Source organism: Trametes versicolor, assembly GCF_000271585.1.
Source record: "Trametes versicolor FP-101664 SS1 unplaced genomic scaffold TRAVEscaffold_3, whole genome shotgun sequence".
Classification (NCBI taxonomy): Eukaryota; Fungi; Basidiomycota; class Agaricomycetes; order Polyporales; family Polyporaceae; genus Trametes; species Trametes versicolor.
In genome coordinates, this window is record NW_007360323.1 from 2,632,261 (window position 1) to 2,652,589 (window position 20,329).

Below are 20,329 nucleotides of genomic sequence, written 5' to 3' on the forward strand. Positions count from 1 at the left end.
GTATATATAGAAGCAGCTCGAGGAGACAAAAGAAGGGTGCTTGTGTCGAAGGCCGGGAGACTGCGATACGCGCTGTGAAGGGACGCCGAGCGGTGTGGCACTACCCCTCGGACTCGGATGCACACGCCGCCAGATTCGGACGCTTCGATTTCGGATTACATTCGAAACGCCTCGAGTCCTCCAACAAACGCCGACAACGCATGTTACGATCCCCACATCTCGTCCATCTCGTCACACTCACCTTGCGTGCCCGTATATCACCCGCCCGAGGACAGCTTACATTGCGCGCAAGGCGCCCCGACCGAGCGAATCCTCCGAGGAAGAGGCCACGCCCTGGCAGCGTCTACGGCCGCTGTCCTCGGTGAGCAGAGCAGAGAAGGTGTGTCCGTCCGCAGACGCCCAATCTCCGCCCTCCCAAGTTGTATGCCTGCCAAATCTGGCGTTCGGCTGTACTCGGCAGCCCCTCGCTGAGCTTCGCGTCCGTGTCGGGAGACGAATCGCCGTCTCGGGCGCACTCGCACTCTCACCGTCTCTGGATATCTCACCCTGCCCGACCGCTGCGCACCCCTTCTCGCTCCTCCGTAGCGCCTCGTCTGCACCCTGCAGGCAGATCCGAACCCCGTCCGCAAATGTACAGGCTGCCCTCTTCTCCCCATGAATACGCCTATCCTCCCACCCGCGTCCAACGGTGTGGACGAACTCCTATCTCTTCTTAGACTTCCCCGTCCGCTTCTTCGCCGTCTTCCTCGTGCCACCATAAAGCTATACCAGGCAGGCATGCCCGACCCTCGTCACACCGTCTGTCGGTAGCCAGATATTCCTCCGCCCATCGGTTGCACCCTCGCCTAGATCCGTTCCTTGTTGCCAACTTAATGTTGCCAGCAGTGCCAGTCACCTTCCCGGTGTTCAAACTTCCCAGCGCTCGCTTCTCATATCCGGACAACAAACGTTACAACAAATCCAACGGCTGTCATCCAGACAACAACAGATGCCCTTTATTTCAAGCCCAATCAATGAATCTGCTGCTCCCACACTCAAAAAGACACTGATCATCTGAACGTGCTTCCTCCCGTTCGAAGCCGCTGTAAGACGTACAGCACCTCCTCCGTCGCTTGTTCTGATCGCTGATGTTCTTATCACGGACACACCCGTTCATTGTCCTCTCGGAGCACAATGAGCGTTTCTGGGGCGACCGTCGCGGCGCTGCTCGCTACTTACTCTCGATGAGAAACGCCGCCTAGTCCGCCATTAGGTGAGATTCGCTGGACAGACATCTCTCCGCGCTGGTTCAAGTCGTTCTCCACATGGCGAGTTGGTCTCACGTTCATTTTCCAAGGTCTTCTCGTTTCGCTCCGGAGTTACCCTCAGTCCAGTTTCTCTTGCGCCGTCTGCCTGACTGTGCACTGTACTCCTAGTACTCATCGACATCCTTTACCAAGTCTCTCTCGACTTCGCCATACTCTTCGCCACCCTTGCATACAGCACATGTGAAGATATTTACCTTCTGCTCATCACAACTATAAGTCAGTCCTCGTGAACCCAATTTGCCCCAGTTGCCTCTTGTGTCCTTACCACCATGTTCGTCTTCTCTGAATCTCCCCTCCGACGGCAAACAAGCCTCGCGCCCACCACCACCTGGTTCTCGTGTATGGTAAGTCACAGACCCCATTCCGTTCGGCGTTGATTATCCATACATGTTTCTCGCCAGGGCTCGCTGCTCGCTTGCCACCCGACCCGCTTTTGCACCTTCTAGGAGATCGTCGGTCGACGCTGATCGCATATTGGGCCACTAGCTTGCAATCTCGCCCGCTCTCGCGCGATCAGCGTACTTCCTCCGTCCTGAATGCAATCCGCCCATCTAGGCTAACATCTAATGCGCCACCGCCAGCCTCTTGTCAGCCTTCTCGCGACGGGCGGCCATACAGGGGGGCGCAAGCCCGTCCTGGCCATTCACCGACCTCTGGCAGGAACCTCTTCGCTGCACGCTCTCTTACCCCGGCGGTTTTTTCTCCTGCATTTTTCCGCTCACGCCGCTGGTCTCTGGCGCTTTCCTTCACCGTTGAGCAATTCACATGCACCCCTCGAGCTCCGCGCGTTACCCAGCTATGCCCTCCGCACGCCGCGTCTTCCTCGCCGGACTTCCATTGCTTCCGTTCTTCGTCCGCTGTGTGCCTGCACCGTGGCCACACGTTTCCTCGGGATTTCGCCGGGACGCGCATGCACCCTTTCTGGTCACGGGGACGCCGCCGCACATGCTCGTAGCGGCGCAAATGTCGTCCGCGACGGCGCTCGCGACACCAGCGGACGCTTCGGCGACAGTTGCCTTTCTGGCAGTTCACGCCTCGCCCGCGAGCGCTCCCGACGCGGATCCTCCTGGGCGCGCCCGCCGCTCTGAGGCGATTCTATTCTTTCCCCCTCCGGATGTGCTTCTACCGCCTTCCCCTCCAGCGCCGACCGTGACAACGTCCATGCCGCCGGCCGCCGCTGCCCAACCACCCGGTGCGATTGTGGCGGCGGCGCCTCCCACTGGCGCGCCCGCCGCAAACGGCGATCTCAACCTGAATGCGGACTCAGGCGGGCGCCCATCGCGCCCCCTCGTGATGGCATACTACCCCGACTGGGCGGCAGACGCGTTCCCCCCGGAGAAGATCGACTTCGGGCGGTTCGACTGGGTCGACTTCGCGTTCGCCGTACCCGGCGCCGACTTCAACCTTACATGGGACGGCTCCGACGACGCCCCCGACCTCCTACGGCGTCTAGTCAGCCGCGCGCACGCGAAGAATAAGAAGGTCAAGCTCAGCGTGGGCGGCTGGACAGGAAGCAGGTGCGTAGACTTTAGTGGGCCCTGCACGTATGTTATCTCCGGCTGCAAACTGCTACTGCGCGTGCAGGGTCCTTCGTGCACGCAGCGCGCGAAATTCGCTCATAACATGCTGACCGGGCTCGTCCGCTCCAGATACTTCTCGGCCGCGGCTGCGTCCCCACAAACACGCGCGGCGCTCGCAGGCAACATCCTCGCGCTGTACACGCAGTTTGGGCTCGACGGGATCGACCTCGACTGGGAGTACCCTGCACAGGACGGCGCAGGGGGCAACCTCGTCAGTCCGAACGACGGCGCGAACTTCCTCGCGTTCTTGCGTGTGCTCCGCGCGACGCTCCCGCAAGGCGCGGTCATCACCGCCGCAACGCAGACGGTGCCGTTCGCGGGCGCGGACGGAGAGCCAATGCAGGACGTTTCTGCGTTCGCGGAGGTGCTCGACTGGGTGCTGCTCATGAATTACGATACGTGGGGCTGTGAGTGTTCTTTCCCCTGCTCTTCCGGGCTTCGCCGTCCTCCTATCGCCGTAAAATGCATATGCTGACCCCTGTCCTTATTCTTCCCCTTCTTTCGCTCCTTCGCTCCCGGATCCACACCTTCTTCGGAACTGCGCGCGCTCCACTTTGTGTGTCCTATCTGCAGCTTCGGACACGCCTGGCCCCAACGCACCCCTTGGCGACGCGTGTAGCAACTCGACGCAGGGCAGCGCGAGTGCGCTTGCGGCGCTCCGCACGTGGACGGCTGCGGGCTTCCCCGCGTCCCAACTCGTGCTCGGGGTTCCCTCGTATGGGTACATTTCGCGCACGTCTGCCGCACTCCTCCGCACGCGTGGCCAATCCATGCGACGCACAACCCTACGGCCTTGGCGGTTTCACAAGCGAAGACACAACGGTGTACGCAAAACACGGCGGCACCGCGTCCTGGAATGGGTGGGTGCGCTGGTGGACAAAACGAACATCCTCTCTACCGGCTCCACCCTGGTCCATAACGAGGACGGCGGCACAGACAACGGCCAGGTCCAATTCCGCGACCTCGTAGCCCAAGGGGTCCTCCAGCCCTACCTCAGTAACAACACCTCCCCTAGCACCCTCAGCGCCCTTCGCTCAAAGAAGACGGACGAGAACGCGGAGGGGCGGCGACTGTTCGCGGGCGGGGGCGGGTTCGAGCGGTTATGGGACGCGTGCTCGAGCACGCCGTTCCTGCGGTCCGCCGGCGCGCGGCAGGTCATCACATATGACGACCCGGTGTCACTCGAGATGAAGGCGCAGCTCGCGCGCGCGGCGGGCATGCGCGGCGTGAACCTGTTCGACATCAGCGGGGACACGGACAACTGGGACCTCGCCGACGCGCTGCTCCGCGGCCTGGGCGTCAAGTAAAGGCCGTCTGGGTACTAAAGACTTGGGCCCACTCGTTTGACATTGTGCTGTGCATACTTATGAAAGCCTGGCGCTACGAAGGGGGAGGAGGACTAGGCGAACAGGGCCGAACGTGCGCTGGATGCACATAGCACTAACGACTCTACTTGTGGATGCCGACTTGCAAATGCAATATGCTGCGAGCAGGATGTGCTTTGTTACCGAAATATACTCCGTGAATATGGGCACATCGTGAGGCGTCTGCATATCTTGAATGTGACCCGCCGCCAGAAGGATGAGTTGCATGCCGGCGGGAGAAGGAACCGCGTAGCTAGGCGCCGGTTGATGAACCAGAAGAGGAACTTCTGAGGAACATGGTCGCCGTCGCGTCAGTTGAACTTTCAACTCAACCCACGCACGCGTTGTCCACACCCAACCACCGTGCTACCTCCGCGTGCCGTTCTTCGCGTGCCTGTTCTACCCACCATTTCGCAACCACCCGCTCCTTGTTATCCTTTTAGTAGCGAAGACGCGTCAGCCGCACCCGAGAGACACGCACTAACGTTACCTTCAACAGCAAGCAACCGCTTCCGCGCACCCTCGGGCGTCCGAAACCCCCTCGGAGACGCGTCGAGCTGGCAACCGAACGCTTACGAAGCTGAATACCGCGCGCCGGGCGTAGCAGTCGTCGCCCCGCATGAACAACTTCGACCCCACGCGTCCCATGGTGCCTGCGTCGGGCGGCGCAGACCTCACCGCGTTTTTCGCGGCGATGCAGCACCAGATGCAGACGCAAGGTCTTCAGCCGCAGATGCAAACGCAGGGTCTTCAGCCGCAGATGCAGATGCCCGTGCAGGCCAACATGCCCGGCGTCCAATGGCAGGGGCAGTTTTGGCCACAACAACTCCCGCAACAGCAACAGCAACCTCAATCACAGCAGCAGCAGTGGATCCCCGGGCCTGGGCCGAGCGCGGGGCCGCAGCTTCAGGCAGTCCCCCAGCCGTCTGTGCAGAGTCTGCAGAGCATGCTCGCGTCTGTGTACCAGCTGTGCGTCCAGCAACAACAACAATTACAACAGCAGCAGCAGCAGCAGCAGCAGCAGCAGCAAGTGCCGCACTTGTACTTGCCGGCGCTGCCACAACCGCCACAACCGCCGCCACCAGCACAGCAGCAGGCGCAGCTGTCGTCGCCTGTGGGCGCTATGATCGATGACGAGGCACGCCTTATTGAGGCGCTGAAGAGCTGCAGGGGGAAGGGTATCACGCCTCGCCAGGCGTTGGAGAAGCTGCATGGGGTATGTACGCGGTTCTTGACATCGGAGCTTAACTGTGCTGAACTGGCGCTAACGAACGTTTTGTAGGTTAATAACCACAGTGCTTCTGGTAAGATCCCGGACAAGGACTATTAATCTACGAAGTTTCTGTATGAAACTTACACTGGGGTATCGTCTTATAGATTGGAAAGATTACTTTCTCGACCATCATGAACGATTGTGTGCACACGTCAAGCCTCCTCTCCCGAGACCAACGTCCGTCTCTAATGGCCCGTCCTCATCCCAAGCCGGGCGGTCGTCGATTAATACGTCAGAACGACCGACGAATGCGCCACAACGGTATGTCTCTCCCATCCGCCGCGCCGCGCATTCTTATCCCAAAGCTCGCAGGCAACGCCCGCCCGATTCTCGATCGCACCTCTCCAACGACAAGTCCCAGCACTGCGTGGCACCGCGCCTCCCCGAGTCTGCCAGAATATCGCGGTCACAAAACAGGCGCCCCTCTCCGCCCTCTACGCAGGCCCAAGAGTCCGAATTCGAGTTCTCCCACTCGCCTAGCGCATGGGCAAAGACACCTCCTGCGGCCCCCGTCCTGGGTAGCCGGCGCACGCGCGGCGAGCCTATCGCACACTTCCACGCGGGCACGTGCATCCCGTTCACGGAGAGCCGCATGAAGCCCTCTCCGCCTCTAGAAGAGGATGCGGGTACTGGCGGGAAGTTCACCCCGGCGGACCACCGCTTTTTTATCCACTACCTTCGCTGGCGGCTCGCGAAAGACCCGTTGGTGAAGCGCGACGTGCTGTATGGGGAGCTCGCAGAGCAGGTATGTTCGAGCCAGGGGAAGCCTCAACGTATACTGACTGACGCGTCCATCGTTAGACACCCTCGCACGACGTGGACGCGTGGAAGCGGCACTGGGACAATCACCCACAGCTGCCTGACCAGGTCGTCATCGAGGCCGGGAAGCGCGCGGCGGCACCGCGTTCCTCACAGCGCTCGGATGAGCTCCTCCAGCATGCCACTACTGGCGAAGGCTCCGTGGAGTCTGCAGGCGACGATGACAGCGATGAGGAGCGAGAACAAGACGAAGGCCAGAACACTCAACGAACTAAGCGCGCCCCCGTGCGGCGGGCCGGCAAGAAGAGGGGAGAGCGGCTCCCGATTACGGAGGAGGACTTACGGGTGATGGCCCGGTACATGTTCGAACGCGGGTGGTCTGTGTCCGGTCCCAAGCGCCGCTGGATCGAGTTCGCGGAGCAACCAGAGGTAAGCAGCTTGGGCTCTCCGTTCTCTGGGTCGCGCGGCGCCGCACAGTACCTGTTCGTCGGCGTCGTTGGGTATGGGCTGAGCTGATCGTGTCGTTCGCCCATACAGAATGAGGGGAAACGCACGTATGAGGGCTGGTACTCGATCACCATTCCTCGGTCGCCACACAGGACAGGTACGCAGCCTGTCAATATTTGCTTCCTTACGCGTTCTCAGTCCGGAGAATATTGATCTCTCTCTTTAGCGCTCGAAAAGTACCTCGAGGAACTTCATAAAGAACGCGGTCTAGTGCCAAAGCCGTCCAACGAGGCCCAAAGCGGAGACCCCCCTGTAGTGGACCTTGAGACATCGTCAGAGAAAACTGATGACAAGGAAGAGCAGAAGCCGACGCCTCTGGAGGTTCACAAACACAGTCCTCCTACGTCCACTGCGATATTTGATCTGGAAGGCAGTCGTTCACGAAAGCGCACCGCCGAGGAGCCGACTCCCAAGGACGAGTCCCCAGAACGCAAGCGGCCGAGAGAGGGTACTCCTTCGGACGTAATCGTAGTATCTGATTGAGGGTACGGTTACTGTACACTGTGTATTTGCTTCCGAATTCGCTCGGCGGTTGTACAAATGGCACGGTATGTTGTTAGTTGCTGAGTTGCTAAACCTTAGACACAGATTACACGGAGAGGGATTGATCTATATGCTATTTGACTTATATGCACGGTTACATACACTTCTCCTACTACGTACTCGCTGAGTCCGCCTACAAAGCCACAGCGAACTCCCTTCGTCCTCGTCGCTGACCATGGCCTTGACAATGAGGTGCTTGGTGTGCATCGGCAGACATGATAGCAGGTACCTCTGCACCCACCTTCGTCTTGCCGACGAACAAACTCCAGAGCATGCTGACGCCCTAGCTGACCATGCTAACCTCAAGCTTGTGCTCGCGCTGGCCCCAGCCCGACGATATCCTTGAGCGTGAGATCGTTCTCGAGTTCGAAGTGGTTCTAGAGCGTCCAGTCGATCCAGTTGTACCTTGTCCATCTTCCGCGGGATCGACTCCGAGGGGCCGATGAACAGCAGGGCGAACTTCACGAACCCGTTCTTGTACGCCTCGATGTTCTTCTTGCCGTCGATGAGCTTGTAAAGCTCGTCGCAGACGAAGACCGCGCCGAGCCATGGGGCATAAGTGACACAGTGCTCGCTTATGTATCTTGGGGCGATATCTTGGACCGGGGCCTTTGAGGTCAACGTCGACAGCACTGTGTTTGTATATGATGAGTGCTACTGTAGCTTCATTGTATTACTCTCGATAATTTACCAGGTCCCTAGCTGTGCAATCAGGTGTTGCTGCGGGGGATCAGCGCCTCCGCGTACATTCGGACACTTTGATTCTGAAGTGTAGAGAAGTCTGCGAGTGTGAAGTTGCCTCACCAACTTGACTATTTGTGAGAAGTGTGGCGCGACCTACTGACGCCACTGAAACACCTGGGAGCATCCTCGCTCGGGCGGATGATGGCATCCATCACTATTCCACACTCTCTAGACTCACAGAAGCTTGAGGCCACCGTCGTGCCGCCTTAGGGACACTCAACTCGAAGCGGCACATGGACCCACCTGCTGCATGCAGCCTCGTATCTTATGGCCGTCGAGAAAAAGATCAAGAGCATGGTGACCTCAAACCCCATCCAGCCGGAACAGAAGCAAGATCTCCATCCGCGTGTGTAGTGTCGTACGCGTTGATACCGTCTTCGCAGTGACCGGAAGACGCGAAACCCTGACGGAACCGACGACATCTGTTCCTTAGTACCGCACTGCGTAAGAGATGTTTCTGCACACAAGTGCAAGTGAGTATATTAGCACATATATCATGCAATTGTCTCTTACCATGTGCGTATATTTTTCTGCTCGTGTGTCGACGAGCTGGTAGTGATACAGTAGTAACCGGGCCAGGCGCTTACATCATCATTGAATGCGGCCACGTGGCTCTCGCGTGAGCGCGTCTTGTGTGGCTCTCCCATCCTCCCATCAGACTCTCCTTCCACTCTTTCGACATACGTATGAATCCACACACTCGTCCAACTCGTCCACAAGGCAGACAGTCAGATCGTCTCAGTCGCATGCATGCCGAACGAAGTATTGTGCATGGTGTGGTGTGGTAGGCCGTAGCTAAGCAACCATGTCGCCACCGCGAGTTCGTCGCCGTTCTCACAGCCCGCCTGTGTCCTCCCATTCCGCCGCCGCGAGACATCCTGGATGACCGGGATGCGTTTCCAGGGTACTTGCGTGTTCGCACATAGCGCACTCCGCGACCAGATGAGGTGCGTCGTGGTACCTTCCGAGATGCAAGTCGCTCAGACGAAACTTACCTTTCTTCTTTCGAATCCGTTATTGACTACGATCTGTCAGTTACCGGGACGTGCAAGCCGTACCCTTCTTTATTTAAGCTCGCATAGCGCTCGTCAACAGTGCCGTCTGCCGTCCATAAAGGGTAACAGGGCATTGACCCCAGCGCAGTGCACACCTCAAGATCGCCGCATGCGCGTGTCGCAGCCAACACTACTACCATAAGTACGTAGGTTGAGACGGCAATCCAACTGCAGATGGCACTGCTTTAACCTGCTCGTCATAACGCCGTTCTCACGCCCCTAGTCAGCCCGACGGCAGTGGAGGCGATTGACAGCTGCAATGCATCAAAATCGCCGTGGTTCGTTGGCGTCAGTGATGAAAGTCGGTGCTATATAGCTCTCGGTCCTGCGCACAACCACCCACCGTACCGTACTACTACATCCTCCGCTCAGTCGAGTGTGTCTCCACGCATCTGCGCCTCGCAATGCTCTCAGTTACCATCTTCGCAACCTGGTGCTCCTGCTTGGCTCTGGCGCTAGCGGCTACCACTGGGACCGCGACGCCCTTCATTCCTCCTGCAGTCCCACTCGCCGTCCGGTCCCCTTACCTGTCAGCATGGCTTAATCAAGGAAAGGGCGCCGCTTTGAACGACGTTTGGCCTTCTTTTTGGAGCGGCACTGTGGGTGGTGTGCACAACCTGCGTGTCTGGCATGTACTGAATTTGGCGCTGTAGAATCTGGGTTGGGCAGGCTTCGCCAAAGTAGACGAAGTAACCTATTGCTGGCTCGGTATGCCTGGGCTCATGGCGGGTGTGAACTTCACAAAGGCCACGCAGAAGAGCCTCCAGGTTGGTATTTGCGAAGACCCGCTTCCTTCCCTTGTTGACACCGCCATGTCACAGATTACTGCCACTCAAAGCATCTTCGTAATGACGGCCGGCCCAGTCGATCTTACTATCACGTTCCTTAGCCCCGTCGAGGTCAATCTTGCTCCCCCGATTGACAAGTTTCTTGTCTCATTACTTATATTCTCATTCCAGCCTGCCGACTTTGTGAACCAGTCACTCCCGTTCTCTTACCTCGCTGTATCTGCAGCCTCGAACGATGGTAAAGACCATGTCGTTCAGATATACTCTGACATCAGTGCGGAATGGATATCTGGGGACGATAGCCTAGAAGTCCGGTGGAGTACAACTACGGGAGACGTCATCACGCACACAGTCCAGTTGGCCGTGCAGCATGCGTACACGGAAGTCAGCGATCGTATTCAAGGTGAGTGCCTTTAGGATCTATGGATATTCCTTGCAGGCTGACCATGGGCCCAGATGGCTCTGCTTACTATTCCACTTTGAACGTGCGTATCACTATAAGAGGCATCGGTGGTCACGTCCGAGTTGACTGACGGATCGCGTCTACTAGCCCAGCGGCACAGCATCCTGGCAAACGGGCAGAGATAACGTCTTACGATCGCAGTTCGTCAACGACGGGGTACTCGCAAACTCGCAGGACCTCAACTTCCGTGCTGTTTCGGACGACTGGCCAGCGTTTGCCCTCGCTCATGACTTAGGTGCCGTCAACGCGGCTTCCGCGCCGGTGGTGTTCTCGATCGGGCATCACCGCGATCCGGCGGTCCAGTATATCGTGGCAAATAACCAGCTTCAAGCGCGGCGTCTTGCGTTCTGGTCGCGGTACTCGAGTTCCAACGAAGCAGTAAGCATACACAACTCAACATTGTCGTGAGGCATCGCTGACTAATCTAGATCTTGGCATTCCTCAACGATTACAACGACGCTCTTGTGCGGGCTAATGCTTTCGACGCACAAGTTGCCCAGGATGCATCGAAAGTCTCCGATGACTACGCATCTGTCGTCCCGCTTTCGGTCAGGCAGACATTTGGGGCTCTCGAAACTACGCTTCCCGCAGACCTCAACACGTCTGATGTCCTGATGTTTCACAAAGGTTCGGTCATCTCATCATTAAGATAGTGTTATGCTGACGGACTTGGCATGCAGAGCTAGGGAGCGACGATGTAAGCGCATATTCTTCGTGATATAACTCATTATGTTGCTTACATGCTCGTAGAACGTCAACTCGGCGGACGCCATTTTCCCAGCGTGGCCGCTCTTTTGCTACATCAACCCCACTCTCGGAAAGCAGCTACTGCTGCCTCTTCTCGAGTATCAAGCTACGGGGCAATATCCGAACGACTGGGCTCTTCACGATGTCGGTGAGCCAAACTCTCCGTCGCGCGTCCATTTGTTTTGCTTATCCTCTGCAAGGCTCAAACTATCCCAATGCAACCGGACATAACGAAGGTACGTTCCTTCTCTCAAATATTACTTACCCGAAACCGAACGGCGTGAATAGGTGCCGATACATCTATGCCCGTCGAAGGTGCGTCTATCGAGGAACATCGCGTTTGAAGTGGTCTCATACGAATGCATCAGAGTCCGGCAACATGCTCATCATGGTGCTAAGCTACACCCAGAGGACGAACGACACCTCACTGGTCGACAACTACGTAAGGACCGCTGCATCGCCACCGTCTTGCATCTTGCTCATTGGTGGATTGCGGACAGTATAACCTCCTCGACAAATGGGCGCAATATCTCGTGGGGAACGCGCTCCAACCAGGAAACCAATTTGACACGGAGGACTGGGAGGGCTCACTCACCAACCAGACGAATTTAGCTATCAAAGGCATCATCGGCATCAAGGCCATGTCGGAGATTGCGGCCATGAAGGGCGACACGGCGAAGGCCTCCAGCTACAGCGTACGCATGCTCAATCCTCCTTCTTCGAAGACAACTGACTTGACACCCTGTTTTGGTGATAGTCAACAGTGTCGCAGTACGTCCAACAATGGGAGAAGCTCGCCACGTCCACTGACGGCACGCACCTAACCCTCACTGTGCGCAGCAACCTGTTGTAATCAGATACTTTCTAACCTTCGTTATTTTACAGTACGGCAATGATACAAGGTGCGTATCACACGCTCAAGTAATGCTTCACGGCACAAGCTCACTCTTAACCTAGCTGGGCCCTTGCGTACAACTTCTATGCGGACAAGTTGCTCGGCACGAACGTGTTCCCGCAGTCTGTGTACAACATGCGTGAGCTCTGCTTTTCTTCGGAGGTCTTGTTGACCCATACTGACCTACGTCCGAAGAAACTGAGTGGTATAACAGTCACGCAAGTGAGTGTACCGCGTTCATGCACAGCGCCCAAGCTTGAACTTAAACCTCATCCAGACGCTTACGGGGTGCCATTGGATAGCAGGTAAGCCTACACGCCAAACGCAGCGTCGACGTCTAACACACCGGATGTTACCCAGGCATACATTGACAAGCACCAGTGAGATATTGGCAGTGTCCCTCGAAACGCGTTGCGCGCATCGCTCACTCGATGTCGACAGCCTGGCAGATGTTCGCCGCAGGTACGGTCACCGACGACGCCGTCCGCGACCTGTTGGTCAGCTCCGTCCGCAAGTACGCCGCAGCTGGGAACACGTCCCAGCCGCTCGGCGACTGGTACGACACGATAGCTAGCACGCTGGCGAAGAACAATCGCGCAGAAGGGGCTGTTGGTGGTCACCTCGCACTGGTATGAACGGCTCGCCAGTGTTTGGCTGTATCTCCTTATTGACGTGCCGTGTCTACAGCTTGCGTTGCAATCAAACTCCTCAATCGCGCCCAGCATCCCATCCGCGTCTGAGGGCAGCGGTGCGCCACCATCGCCAGGGGCCTCAGCTACGACTCCGACTACCTCCGCCTCCCCGACGGGAGACCGACCAAACTCAGCGGTGCCTCGGGCCGTGCATCGACTCGGCTTGAACGTGCTCTTGTTCCTCATCTCGAGTGCGTTGATGACTACAATCTAGGGGCTTCCAGGGCACGGTAGCATAACACGGACAGGATGTCTCAGCTGATAGTCGGGTTAGTCGTAGTGTTATAGTATCCTTCAACTGATTCCGAAGACAAGAATTATGTTGGATTTTTCTGCGACCTTACCACGAAATCAGGAGTTCTCTTCTCACAGGAACCGGGGCCGGGTGTGTGCGCCATCTACCGCCGACACCACTCAGTGCCGGGATCTCTGTGTAGCGGGGCCAAACCGCTCGACCAACTGAGCACGCACATGTGCGCAAGCCCGCCAAGAGGAGTGAGCGGGTTACGGAGGACCTGCAGGCGCTGGTCCGGTACGTGATCGCGAAGGAAGACGAGTGGCGTGTATCGTCTGAGGCTCTTAACAAGCGCTGGACCGAGCTCGAGGTATGTAGCCCGGACCCCACGTTTGCGTCTGTCGGTCTGTGGGTACGGCGTGTACCGACTGTCTCGTTTGTCCGTGCAGCATGCGAAGCGCTCGGTGCTCAGCTGGTACACGATCACGAACACGCATAGCAAACGTACGCAGCCTGATCTTGCAGTCTCGTATCTTATGCCCGCCTTGGGGGAAAAATGGAGCAGCTCATTGACATGGGCGCCCAAGGTGTCCATCTGCGTGCGTAGTGTCGTTCGTACCGTGTCTTCGCAGTGCCCTGTAGACGCGAAGCTGCATGACTGATCCGACGTAGGCTGTTCCTACCGCACTTATATAGTTCCTTCCTGAAAAGCAACAGATGTTTCTGCACACAAATAAATATCAGTAAATCCGCATACATATCATGCAATTGTCTCTTACCATACACATACAATCATCCTGCTTACTGTGTGTCGACGTCGAAGAGCTGGTAAGTAGTGGTACGGTAGTCAAAATAGGCGCTTACAATCGTTGGCGCTTTCCTGTGTACAAGTTTGGACGTGTTTGTCCCCTTTCCCCGAGCGTATAAGTAGCCTGAGATAAAGTTTTCATCGACGCGTCTCTCCCGCACGCCCATCCCCTTCTGTACTGAACCGCAATGACCTTGGCAAGGTGAGTATCCATCCGACCAGGCGAGCGATGATGCTATCTATATATTCCCAAACATCCGAACGCCCCGCGCGTCGTGAACTCACTGTTGTAGTCCCTGAGCCGCCTGCCCGTTCACATCGCTGTGTGCTTGCCGGCTCAGGCGTGTACTCACACATCTCCTGCGCAGGAACGCGTCGCGATTAGGGTCCCTCGGAGGACTGGTTGCTGTGAAGGTACGTGTCTAGATCCTTTCCATGTCCCCTCGCCCCCATGCTTCGCGTCGTGCTTGATGACAATACTATTCACACTGGATGAACGTCCGTTGCTACGGCACGGATGGACATGAGTAAAACCTTTTCTACAACGGTATCTGACACACCATTTCCCATCTCTTCTCATTTCTGCATGTGCGAATGAGAGCAGTTTGGCTGACGAACGGTTACTTCCATAGGTTTACTATCAAGTTGACAAGTCGGGAAGGGTCTGTGGCTGTATATAGCGTATCCTAGTGTTCTGGCACAAAGCAATATATTCGTCGTACACATCATACATCGATCGAACACAGCAAAAGAGAGCGAATAGGCACATGAGATCGAAGGCATGCATTCATGCGATGCTATCGTCGAGAAGCTTCTCGTCATCGAATGCGTCTGGCGGAAGCTGTCCCTGTATCTGGCTGAGAGCACCCTTGAACACGTACAAGAACGGCCCAGACTTGGCGGGCGGGGGCGTGGACTGGTACGCAACAGGCAGCGCGCAGCGTGGACAATGGAACCTATACTGTTTCTCATGCCCACCTTGTCTGATAGCGTAGCGAAATGAGCCTGAGGGATCGCGTCTCGCTCGCCTGGGCGACAGCGGGAAACGCGGACTCACCGCTCTACGAGGATTGGCTCCTTGGGCGTGGCGTTCAGCTTGAAGATCCGCGCCTTGGCGTCGTCCGCGTCCTGGCAGCGAATGATAATTGCGCCGTCAGTCTGGCGCCGCGGAAGGCTCGCTAGGCTCTTGTCGACGACGAGCTGCGCGCGACGGGGAAGCGGGGGACGTGTGAGAGGCCGAGGGCAGCGGGGGGAGGTGCACAGGAAACACGCACGATAAACTCGCCGCAGATGCAATCTGGGCGGGGCGGGTCAGCTTGTGTCAGGGAGAGGACAATGGGGAAAGGATCACACAGTAGACGCGGAGGGCTGCCGTTGATGATGCGGTGGGCCGCGCTAGAAGACGATGGCGAGTGAGTCGAATCAGGGTGGACACTTGGTATGAAGCTGGCGCACCATCTGTGGAGGACGAGACCGCGGAACGCGAGACGACCTTGGGCATTGCAGTGAGCTTTGATGAAACGGCGGTCCCGGGATGATGCCAGCGAGGTTTACAAGGGTCGCAAAATTGCACGCAGAGATGGCCGAGCAGGTGGACTGAGGAGGGACAGATCCGCGGGTCGGTTTGTTGCGGAGATGTTGTGTGAGCACAGTCTGAGACGAGAAGCACGATCGGCCTAAGCAGCTAGTAGCGAGAGACCGATGGCGGCGCTGCTGCTCGAGGACCAAGGAAGAGCACACGGGAGAGCGCAAGGCTCGCTCAGTACGCCTTGGACGCGCTCGACGCTCCTAACCCCAATCCCGATCGCCGCGGAGGGCGCGCTCAGACAGACGCCCACACCTGCTCGGGACGACTTTTGGCAGGGGCTCGCGTCCTTGCCAACGTCTGCTCACAGCTGCTCACTCGATCCACGCTCGATGGCTCGATCGCTTCTCTCTGCTAGACACGCCTCTCCCCTGGTCCTCTGCACGCTGTCCGCCTGTGTCTCGGATGGACTGCCGTCCTCCCGCCGTTGTCTCTGTCCTACTGCGCTGCTTTTTGGTCTCGAGTGAGTAGTTGGTCGTCTGCGTCGTCCTAGATGGTCTGCGTTTTCGGTACGTCCCGCTAGCCTGCTGTGGCCGGGTACCTTCACTGACTCGAATCCTCCCTTGCAGATTGCGCTTCGTCGGGGCGCCCCTCGGCGATACCTACAATACGCATACAGCTGTCGTCCCGAACGGCACACGCGAGCACCGGCGGATAGCGTTCGATCCGCTCTCTCTGCGCGCGCACCTCCCTCCTCCGACCTGTCTCCCTGCACGCCCCGGCCCACAAAGCCCCCACCTAGGACACGGCGGATTCGATGGCTGCGCTCGCCGCGCACCTCCTCGTGCAAGCACGAAGCCGCCGCATGCGTCCTTCGCCCGGAATCTTGGGCTCATTTCTCCCGTCTCCCGTCGTTCCCGCCACCGCAGTTCGTATAGCCCCCACGTACGACCTGTACGGCACGATAGAGGGCGAGCTGTTCTCGCATATGGTGCGTTCCCAGCCTGTGCGCACGTGAACTGCGCTCACGGCGTCCGGTTTACAGGTCGTTTCTCCGCAGAAATCGATGTACTCCCCGTCGCAGCATCTATATCAACACCTCACAAAGCTTTGCACGTCCCCGCCATGTCGCTCTGTCGCGCAGAAAGACACCCGCAGCGTGCAATGGCGCTGGGCGGCCGCCACGCGCGATGAACGGGCAGTGCTCGTGAGCGTCGCAGCGACCGTGCTCGTACATGCCACGAATCCTGCGTAGCGCGTCCTAGATCATGGATAAGCATGCGTCGGGCCCTCTCGAACGTTCCCGCGCCGTCCGTATCGGCGTCGCACGTCCGCCTCGCCTCGTACGCCGCCGCGCCCGAAGCCCCTCTCCAGTACAAGAACCCCAACTCGCGGCCTAACGCTTCGCCCAAAGCCGCTCACCACGCGTCTACACGTCCCTTGTACTACGACGCACACACGCTCCACATCTCAGCCGAATCCGAGCAGAAATATATTTCGTCGAAAACGCCGATTTTTCATGGACACAATCGGACTCGCGTCGACTCCAGCGCGCCGAGCACGCGTCCCGCAGCGACGCCGTTCCGCACGAGCACGCCCACAGACGTCCCTCGTCGGTCCCCGCTGCGCCCGAGCCCGCACGCGCGGTTCCCGTCGCCGCACGCGCGCCAACGTCGCTTTCGGAGCGGCCCCGCGCCCCTAATCCGCAACTCACGGTCGAACGCCGCCGCCGGAGCCTCCGCAACTCTGACGGCGGCTCCCCTGCACCACGGCGCATACACCCACCGCGTCCCAGCGCGGTCCGAGCCAAAAACATTCGGGACATTTTCGGCCATTTCATGGGCATGGCGGCGTCCGCCGGCGAAATGTTGCGTCGCGCTCCGGCATCGCGCCCGAATCCGCTCAAACTTTGACGGCGGGTCCCGTGCACCACTGCGAACGCACGTGCGAAGTATCGGCGCGATACAAGCCGGGTCATATTTCGCCGTTTATAGGCGGGTGCTCAAATCCGCACGATGTGCGCCGCGACCCGCGCCGCCTGCTCATCCTGTGGCGACGCCATTTGGCACAGACACTCGCGTACGTGCCCGGCATCGTTTCCCGTGGCGAAGAAGTCCGTACACGCCACGAATCGCCGCGCCCGCGGTCGAGAGAGCGGGCGCGCCCCGCTACAAAACGCGCAGTCGCGCTTCGACGCCGCGCCCGGAGCCTCCAAGAACGCGACGACGGGCTCGCTGCACCAGGACGCATACCGCTGCGGCGTCCCGGCGCGATACGCGCAGAAAACATATGTGCGCCTGCGCGCCGTTTCGTGCCATCTCATAGGCGAAAAGCGAAACACGAGCCCTCGCCGCCGCCGACGTGCACGAGTCCATCCGTGTGCATCCGGCATCGTCTCCCCCGCCGTTGCGGCGCCCGGACGCGCCGCCTCGCCTGCGAGATTCCGGCGGGGGCGGCTCAGGCACTCTGCGCCGAAGCCGCGCGCCCCGGATGCGACGTAGGGTGTGTGCAGCACCGTGTACGCGGGGCTGCATCTTGCGACGCACCGGGCGCGCACGCGCGGTACGTGGTCGTCGACGTCGACGTCGTGCGCCGGCACTGGCGGCTTTGAGTAGTCGAGCCTGGGGGCGTGCGCCTTGCGCTTGCACGCCGCGTGGCGGTCTCCTACCTGGCGGATGTCGATGTAGTGGGCGCCGCGGAACGGCGACGACGATGACCGGCGGGTAAAAGTCACGCACGTCGGCCTGGCAGATGACGGCCTTGCCCGCGACGCAGGGGGCACGCACGCGAGGTACGTGGTCGTCGACGTCGACGTTGTGCGCCGCGGGGTCGATGGAGTGGGCGCCGCGAAACAGCGACGACGGCGACCGGCGGGCGCGGGCGCGGGTCCCGAACGTCAGTGCTGCAGATGATGGCCATGTCCGCCGCCACCGCCAGTACAGCGTCGCCCTTACCACAGACGACGCCGTCCCAACGTCTCCAGTGGCCCCCAGGGAGTCGTCTGCCGCTGTATCTACGAAGGACTATGATGTACTCCGACCTCCGCCCTGCAATGCACCGCCCTCTCCCGCTCTCATCGTGGCCCGCCTTCGCCTCGCCTGCACCACGTGCAACGAAGAAGGCGGTGGCGCCCGCGATATCTACTCTGCCAGTAGTCAGCCTTCGTCTAGTACGCATGGCATCCGGGCGGTGATACTGACCGTGGTCGGTAGCAGGTTCCACGTATCGACGGGAGTCTTCGCATAGGAGAGCAGCCAGCTGAAAGCGTTCGTGAGTAGTCTAGACATGTTCGCATACGAGATGTTAACTGACCAGGCACAATACAGGACGATTCCTGAGATGACGCAGACGCGGGCGTCGCAGCGACGTCAACCGGCACGAACTGCATAATGTCAACGCGAGCATCATCTCCGACGCGACACTGACGATGACGCACCACGAATCCCCCGCCGATACACCCCCGGGGCAGGGTGCGAGCTTGGGGACCGAGAACAAAGGAAGGCGCACACTGCTGCACGCGGATCTGACAACTACGATCTTCCGGAAATGATAACGAGGATCTGCTCACTGTGTAGCAGCAACCGGGACAGAACACTTGCGTCCTCGAGCCTCGTACCGCGGGCCGCGCGTGTGGCGCCCTCGTGAAGGGACCGGGAGCACCGCGGTCATCTGGACACGGAAAGGTCAGTGAAGCATTCCGGACGATATGGTACCTAGTCCCGACTGACGTGTTCTGCGCAGGATGCGGGCCTGTGCCGGCCGGCGGCCGCTGCCTCTTGAGAGGGAAAGAAGTCCGAGCAAGCATGACAGGCTGGAGGAGAACGAGTGAGCACGTTCGCGTCGCGGCCGGCCTCGTACTTATCCACGGCGTGATTTAGGGCCGTCCCGCTTGTCTCACGTTGCACCCTGGTCCGTGCGGTGTTGCGCACCGGGTCCAGGTCCTCGTTCGTTGTCCGGGAGCAGCTGCTGACCGAGCCGGGGCACGGGCATTACGAGACGACCGGAGGAGGACTCCGAGCCCGCTGAACGGCCCGGGCGCACCAACCAGAGGGTGACACGGGCAGCCACGGATCCAGGGAGACGGAGTGAGCGGGAAGGGGTTGCGTGCGGACGCACCGCGGGAGGAAGGCACGCAGCTACGCGGCGCGGTGCGTTTCACCGTTGGTGTCAAAATTTGCAGATGTGGAGATGTGTTCCGAGCCGCTTGGGATGGCGGGCGCTCGGTACGCGAACGGCCTGGGACGGACTGACCTCATTTCGAGTGGCCGCGGACATCGCCACAGCAGACGATGCGGACCGCCGAGTACGTTCTGTTCGCGTCGGCCAAGGCGGGATCCACGGCGGCGGGGTGCGATAGTCGTACGGCGGCCTTGTCGGATCGCTGTCTTACGTGGGCGGGAGGTGTGGGCTCATGACCGGGACACACGACGCCGTGCTGCGAAGTTCGGCGAGGAAGTCGTTTGCAAACTGGCCTTTTTACGCCTCCAGATATGCAATGTCCACATGAAGCCCATCGTGTGCGACATTTATCGCCGTAGCCTGTGTGCGCCGGGACGAGAGCATGTACGTGAAGCCTCGCGGCTTCACGGGCTCAGGCCTGGTGGCGGCGGGCGTCATCCAACGACCAGGAAGCTCTCGCGGACGATACAAATGGCACCAGAAGTATACAGACGCACAATTTCATGACATCTGATTTTGTGTCTGCGCCCGTGCCCAGATTTCATTCCCCTAGCATTTCTCAGATTCTACTGTGGTTGGCGCTGTGTACCCAACGTCGTATAGCAGATGCGCCCGAGATCGCCCATCCATGGAACTCAGTACCAATCCCACAGCCACCGGTCTCGTCTCGTTCACGTCCTCCACGAATGTGATCACTTTGTTTATTTGTGTACATTCTGCCCTGTCTTCTACTTCAGATTTTGTGCACGACTAGGTCTCTGTTCATCTAGCGTGGCCGGCCCGAAGCACGGTGCATACATACGATGCACGGGAGCATGTCGGAGTGTTGGAACATTGATGCCCTCCTGCGAGAGCGTCGATGGGG

At 59.0% G+C, this 20,329-nt stretch overlaps 7 protein-coding genes across 7 annotated transcripts; 5 read left to right on the forward strand and 2 right to left on the reverse strand.

The window, feature by feature from the left end:
• Positions 1 to 2,600: 2,600 nt before the first annotated feature.
• Positions 2,601 to 4,393, forward strand: TRAVEDRAFT_163753 (glycoside hydrolase; the record flags this gene model as incomplete). The annotated part of the gene is made up of 3 exons (XM_008037577.1): positions 2,601 to 2,824; positions 2,957 to 3,294; positions 3,461 to 4,393. The coding sequence occupies 3 exons, from the start codon at positions 2,601 to 2,603 to the stop codon at positions 4,192 to 4,194; spliced, it is 1,296 nt and encodes a 431-aa protein (XP_008035768.1). The 3' UTR covers positions 4,195 to 4,393.
• Positions 4,394 to 4,870: 477 nt separating this feature from the next.
• Positions 4,871 to 7,273, forward strand: TRAVEDRAFT_18554 (uncharacterized protein; the record flags this gene model as incomplete). The annotated part of the gene is made up of 7 exons (XM_008036551.1): positions 4,871 to 5,467; positions 5,534 to 5,555; positions 5,629 to 5,785; positions 5,837 to 6,269; positions 6,326 to 6,712; positions 6,821 to 6,887; positions 6,957 to 7,273. 7 exons carry the CDS (start codon positions 4,871 to 4,873, stop codon positions 7,271 to 7,273), a joined length of 1,980 nt encoding a protein of 659 aa, XP_008034742.1.
• A 362-nt stretch (positions 7,274 to 7,635) lies between these two features.
• Positions 7,636 to 8,229, reverse strand: TRAVEDRAFT_44872 (uncharacterized protein; the record flags this gene model as incomplete). Its single annotated transcript, XM_008036888.1, has 5 exons — positions 7,636 to 7,710; positions 7,739 to 7,965; positions 8,025 to 8,031; positions 8,081 to 8,097; positions 8,175 to 8,229. The coding sequence occupies 5 exons, from the start codon at positions 8,227 to 8,229 to the stop codon at positions 7,636 to 7,638; spliced, it is 381 nt and encodes a 126-aa protein (XP_008035079.1).
• Positions 8,230 to 9,536: 1,307 nt separating this feature from the next.
• On the forward strand, positions 9,537 to 12,660 carry TRAVEDRAFT_115668 (DUF1793-domain-containing protein; the record flags this gene model as incomplete). Its single annotated transcript, XM_008037578.1, has 19 exons — positions 9,537 to 9,731; positions 9,786 to 9,899; positions 9,954 to 10,031; positions 10,092 to 10,323; positions 10,377 to 10,405; positions 10,471 to 10,761; positions 10,812 to 11,015; positions 11,134 to 11,278; positions 11,331 to 11,366; positions 11,419 to 11,445; positions 11,499 to 11,572; positions 11,631 to 11,825; positions 11,888 to 11,962; positions 12,016 to 12,032; positions 12,088 to 12,164; positions 12,221 to 12,247; positions 12,303 to 12,330; positions 12,386 to 12,405; positions 12,467 to 12,660. The coding sequence occupies 19 exons, from the start codon at positions 9,537 to 9,539 to the stop codon at positions 12,658 to 12,660; spliced, it is 2,058 nt and encodes a 685-aa protein (XP_008035769.1).
• Positions 12,661 to 14,461: 1,801 nt separating this feature from the next.
• Positions 14,462 to 15,365, reverse strand: TRAVEDRAFT_163755 (uncharacterized protein). The gene is made up of 5 exons (XM_008037579.1): positions 15,216 to 15,365; positions 15,114 to 15,155; positions 15,035 to 15,057; positions 14,818 to 14,960; positions 14,462 to 14,743 (listed from the first exon to the last, which is right to left on the reverse strand). The coding sequence occupies exons 1-5, from the start codon at positions 15,259 to 15,261 to the stop codon at positions 14,548 to 14,550; spliced, it is 450 nt and encodes a 149-aa protein (XP_008035770.1). The 5' UTR covers positions 15,262 to 15,365; the 3' UTR covers positions 14,462 to 14,547.
• Positions 15,366 to 15,719: 354 nt separating this feature from the next.
• Positions 15,720 to 16,747, forward strand: TRAVEDRAFT_70248 (uncharacterized protein). The gene is made up of 3 exons (XM_008037580.1): positions 15,720 to 15,854; positions 15,915 to 16,276; positions 16,331 to 16,747. The coding sequence occupies exons 2-3, from the start codon at positions 16,103 to 16,105 to the stop codon at positions 16,538 to 16,540; spliced, it is 384 nt and encodes a 127-aa protein (XP_008035771.1). The 5' UTR covers positions 15,720 to 15,854; positions 15,915 to 16,102; the 3' UTR covers positions 16,541 to 16,747.
• Positions 16,748 to 17,462: 715 nt separating this feature from the next.
• TRAVEDRAFT_57162 (uncharacterized protein) lies at positions 17,463 to 19,111 on the forward strand. The gene is made up of 4 exons (XM_008037014.1): positions 17,463 to 18,439; positions 18,498 to 18,555; positions 18,612 to 18,968; positions 19,027 to 19,111. Exons 1-2 carry the CDS (start codon positions 18,037 to 18,039, stop codon positions 18,545 to 18,547), a joined length of 453 nt encoding a protein of 150 aa, XP_008035205.1. The 5' UTR covers positions 17,463 to 18,036; the 3' UTR covers positions 18,548 to 18,555; positions 18,612 to 18,968; positions 19,027 to 19,111.
• Positions 19,112 to 20,329: the final 1,218 nt, after the last annotated feature.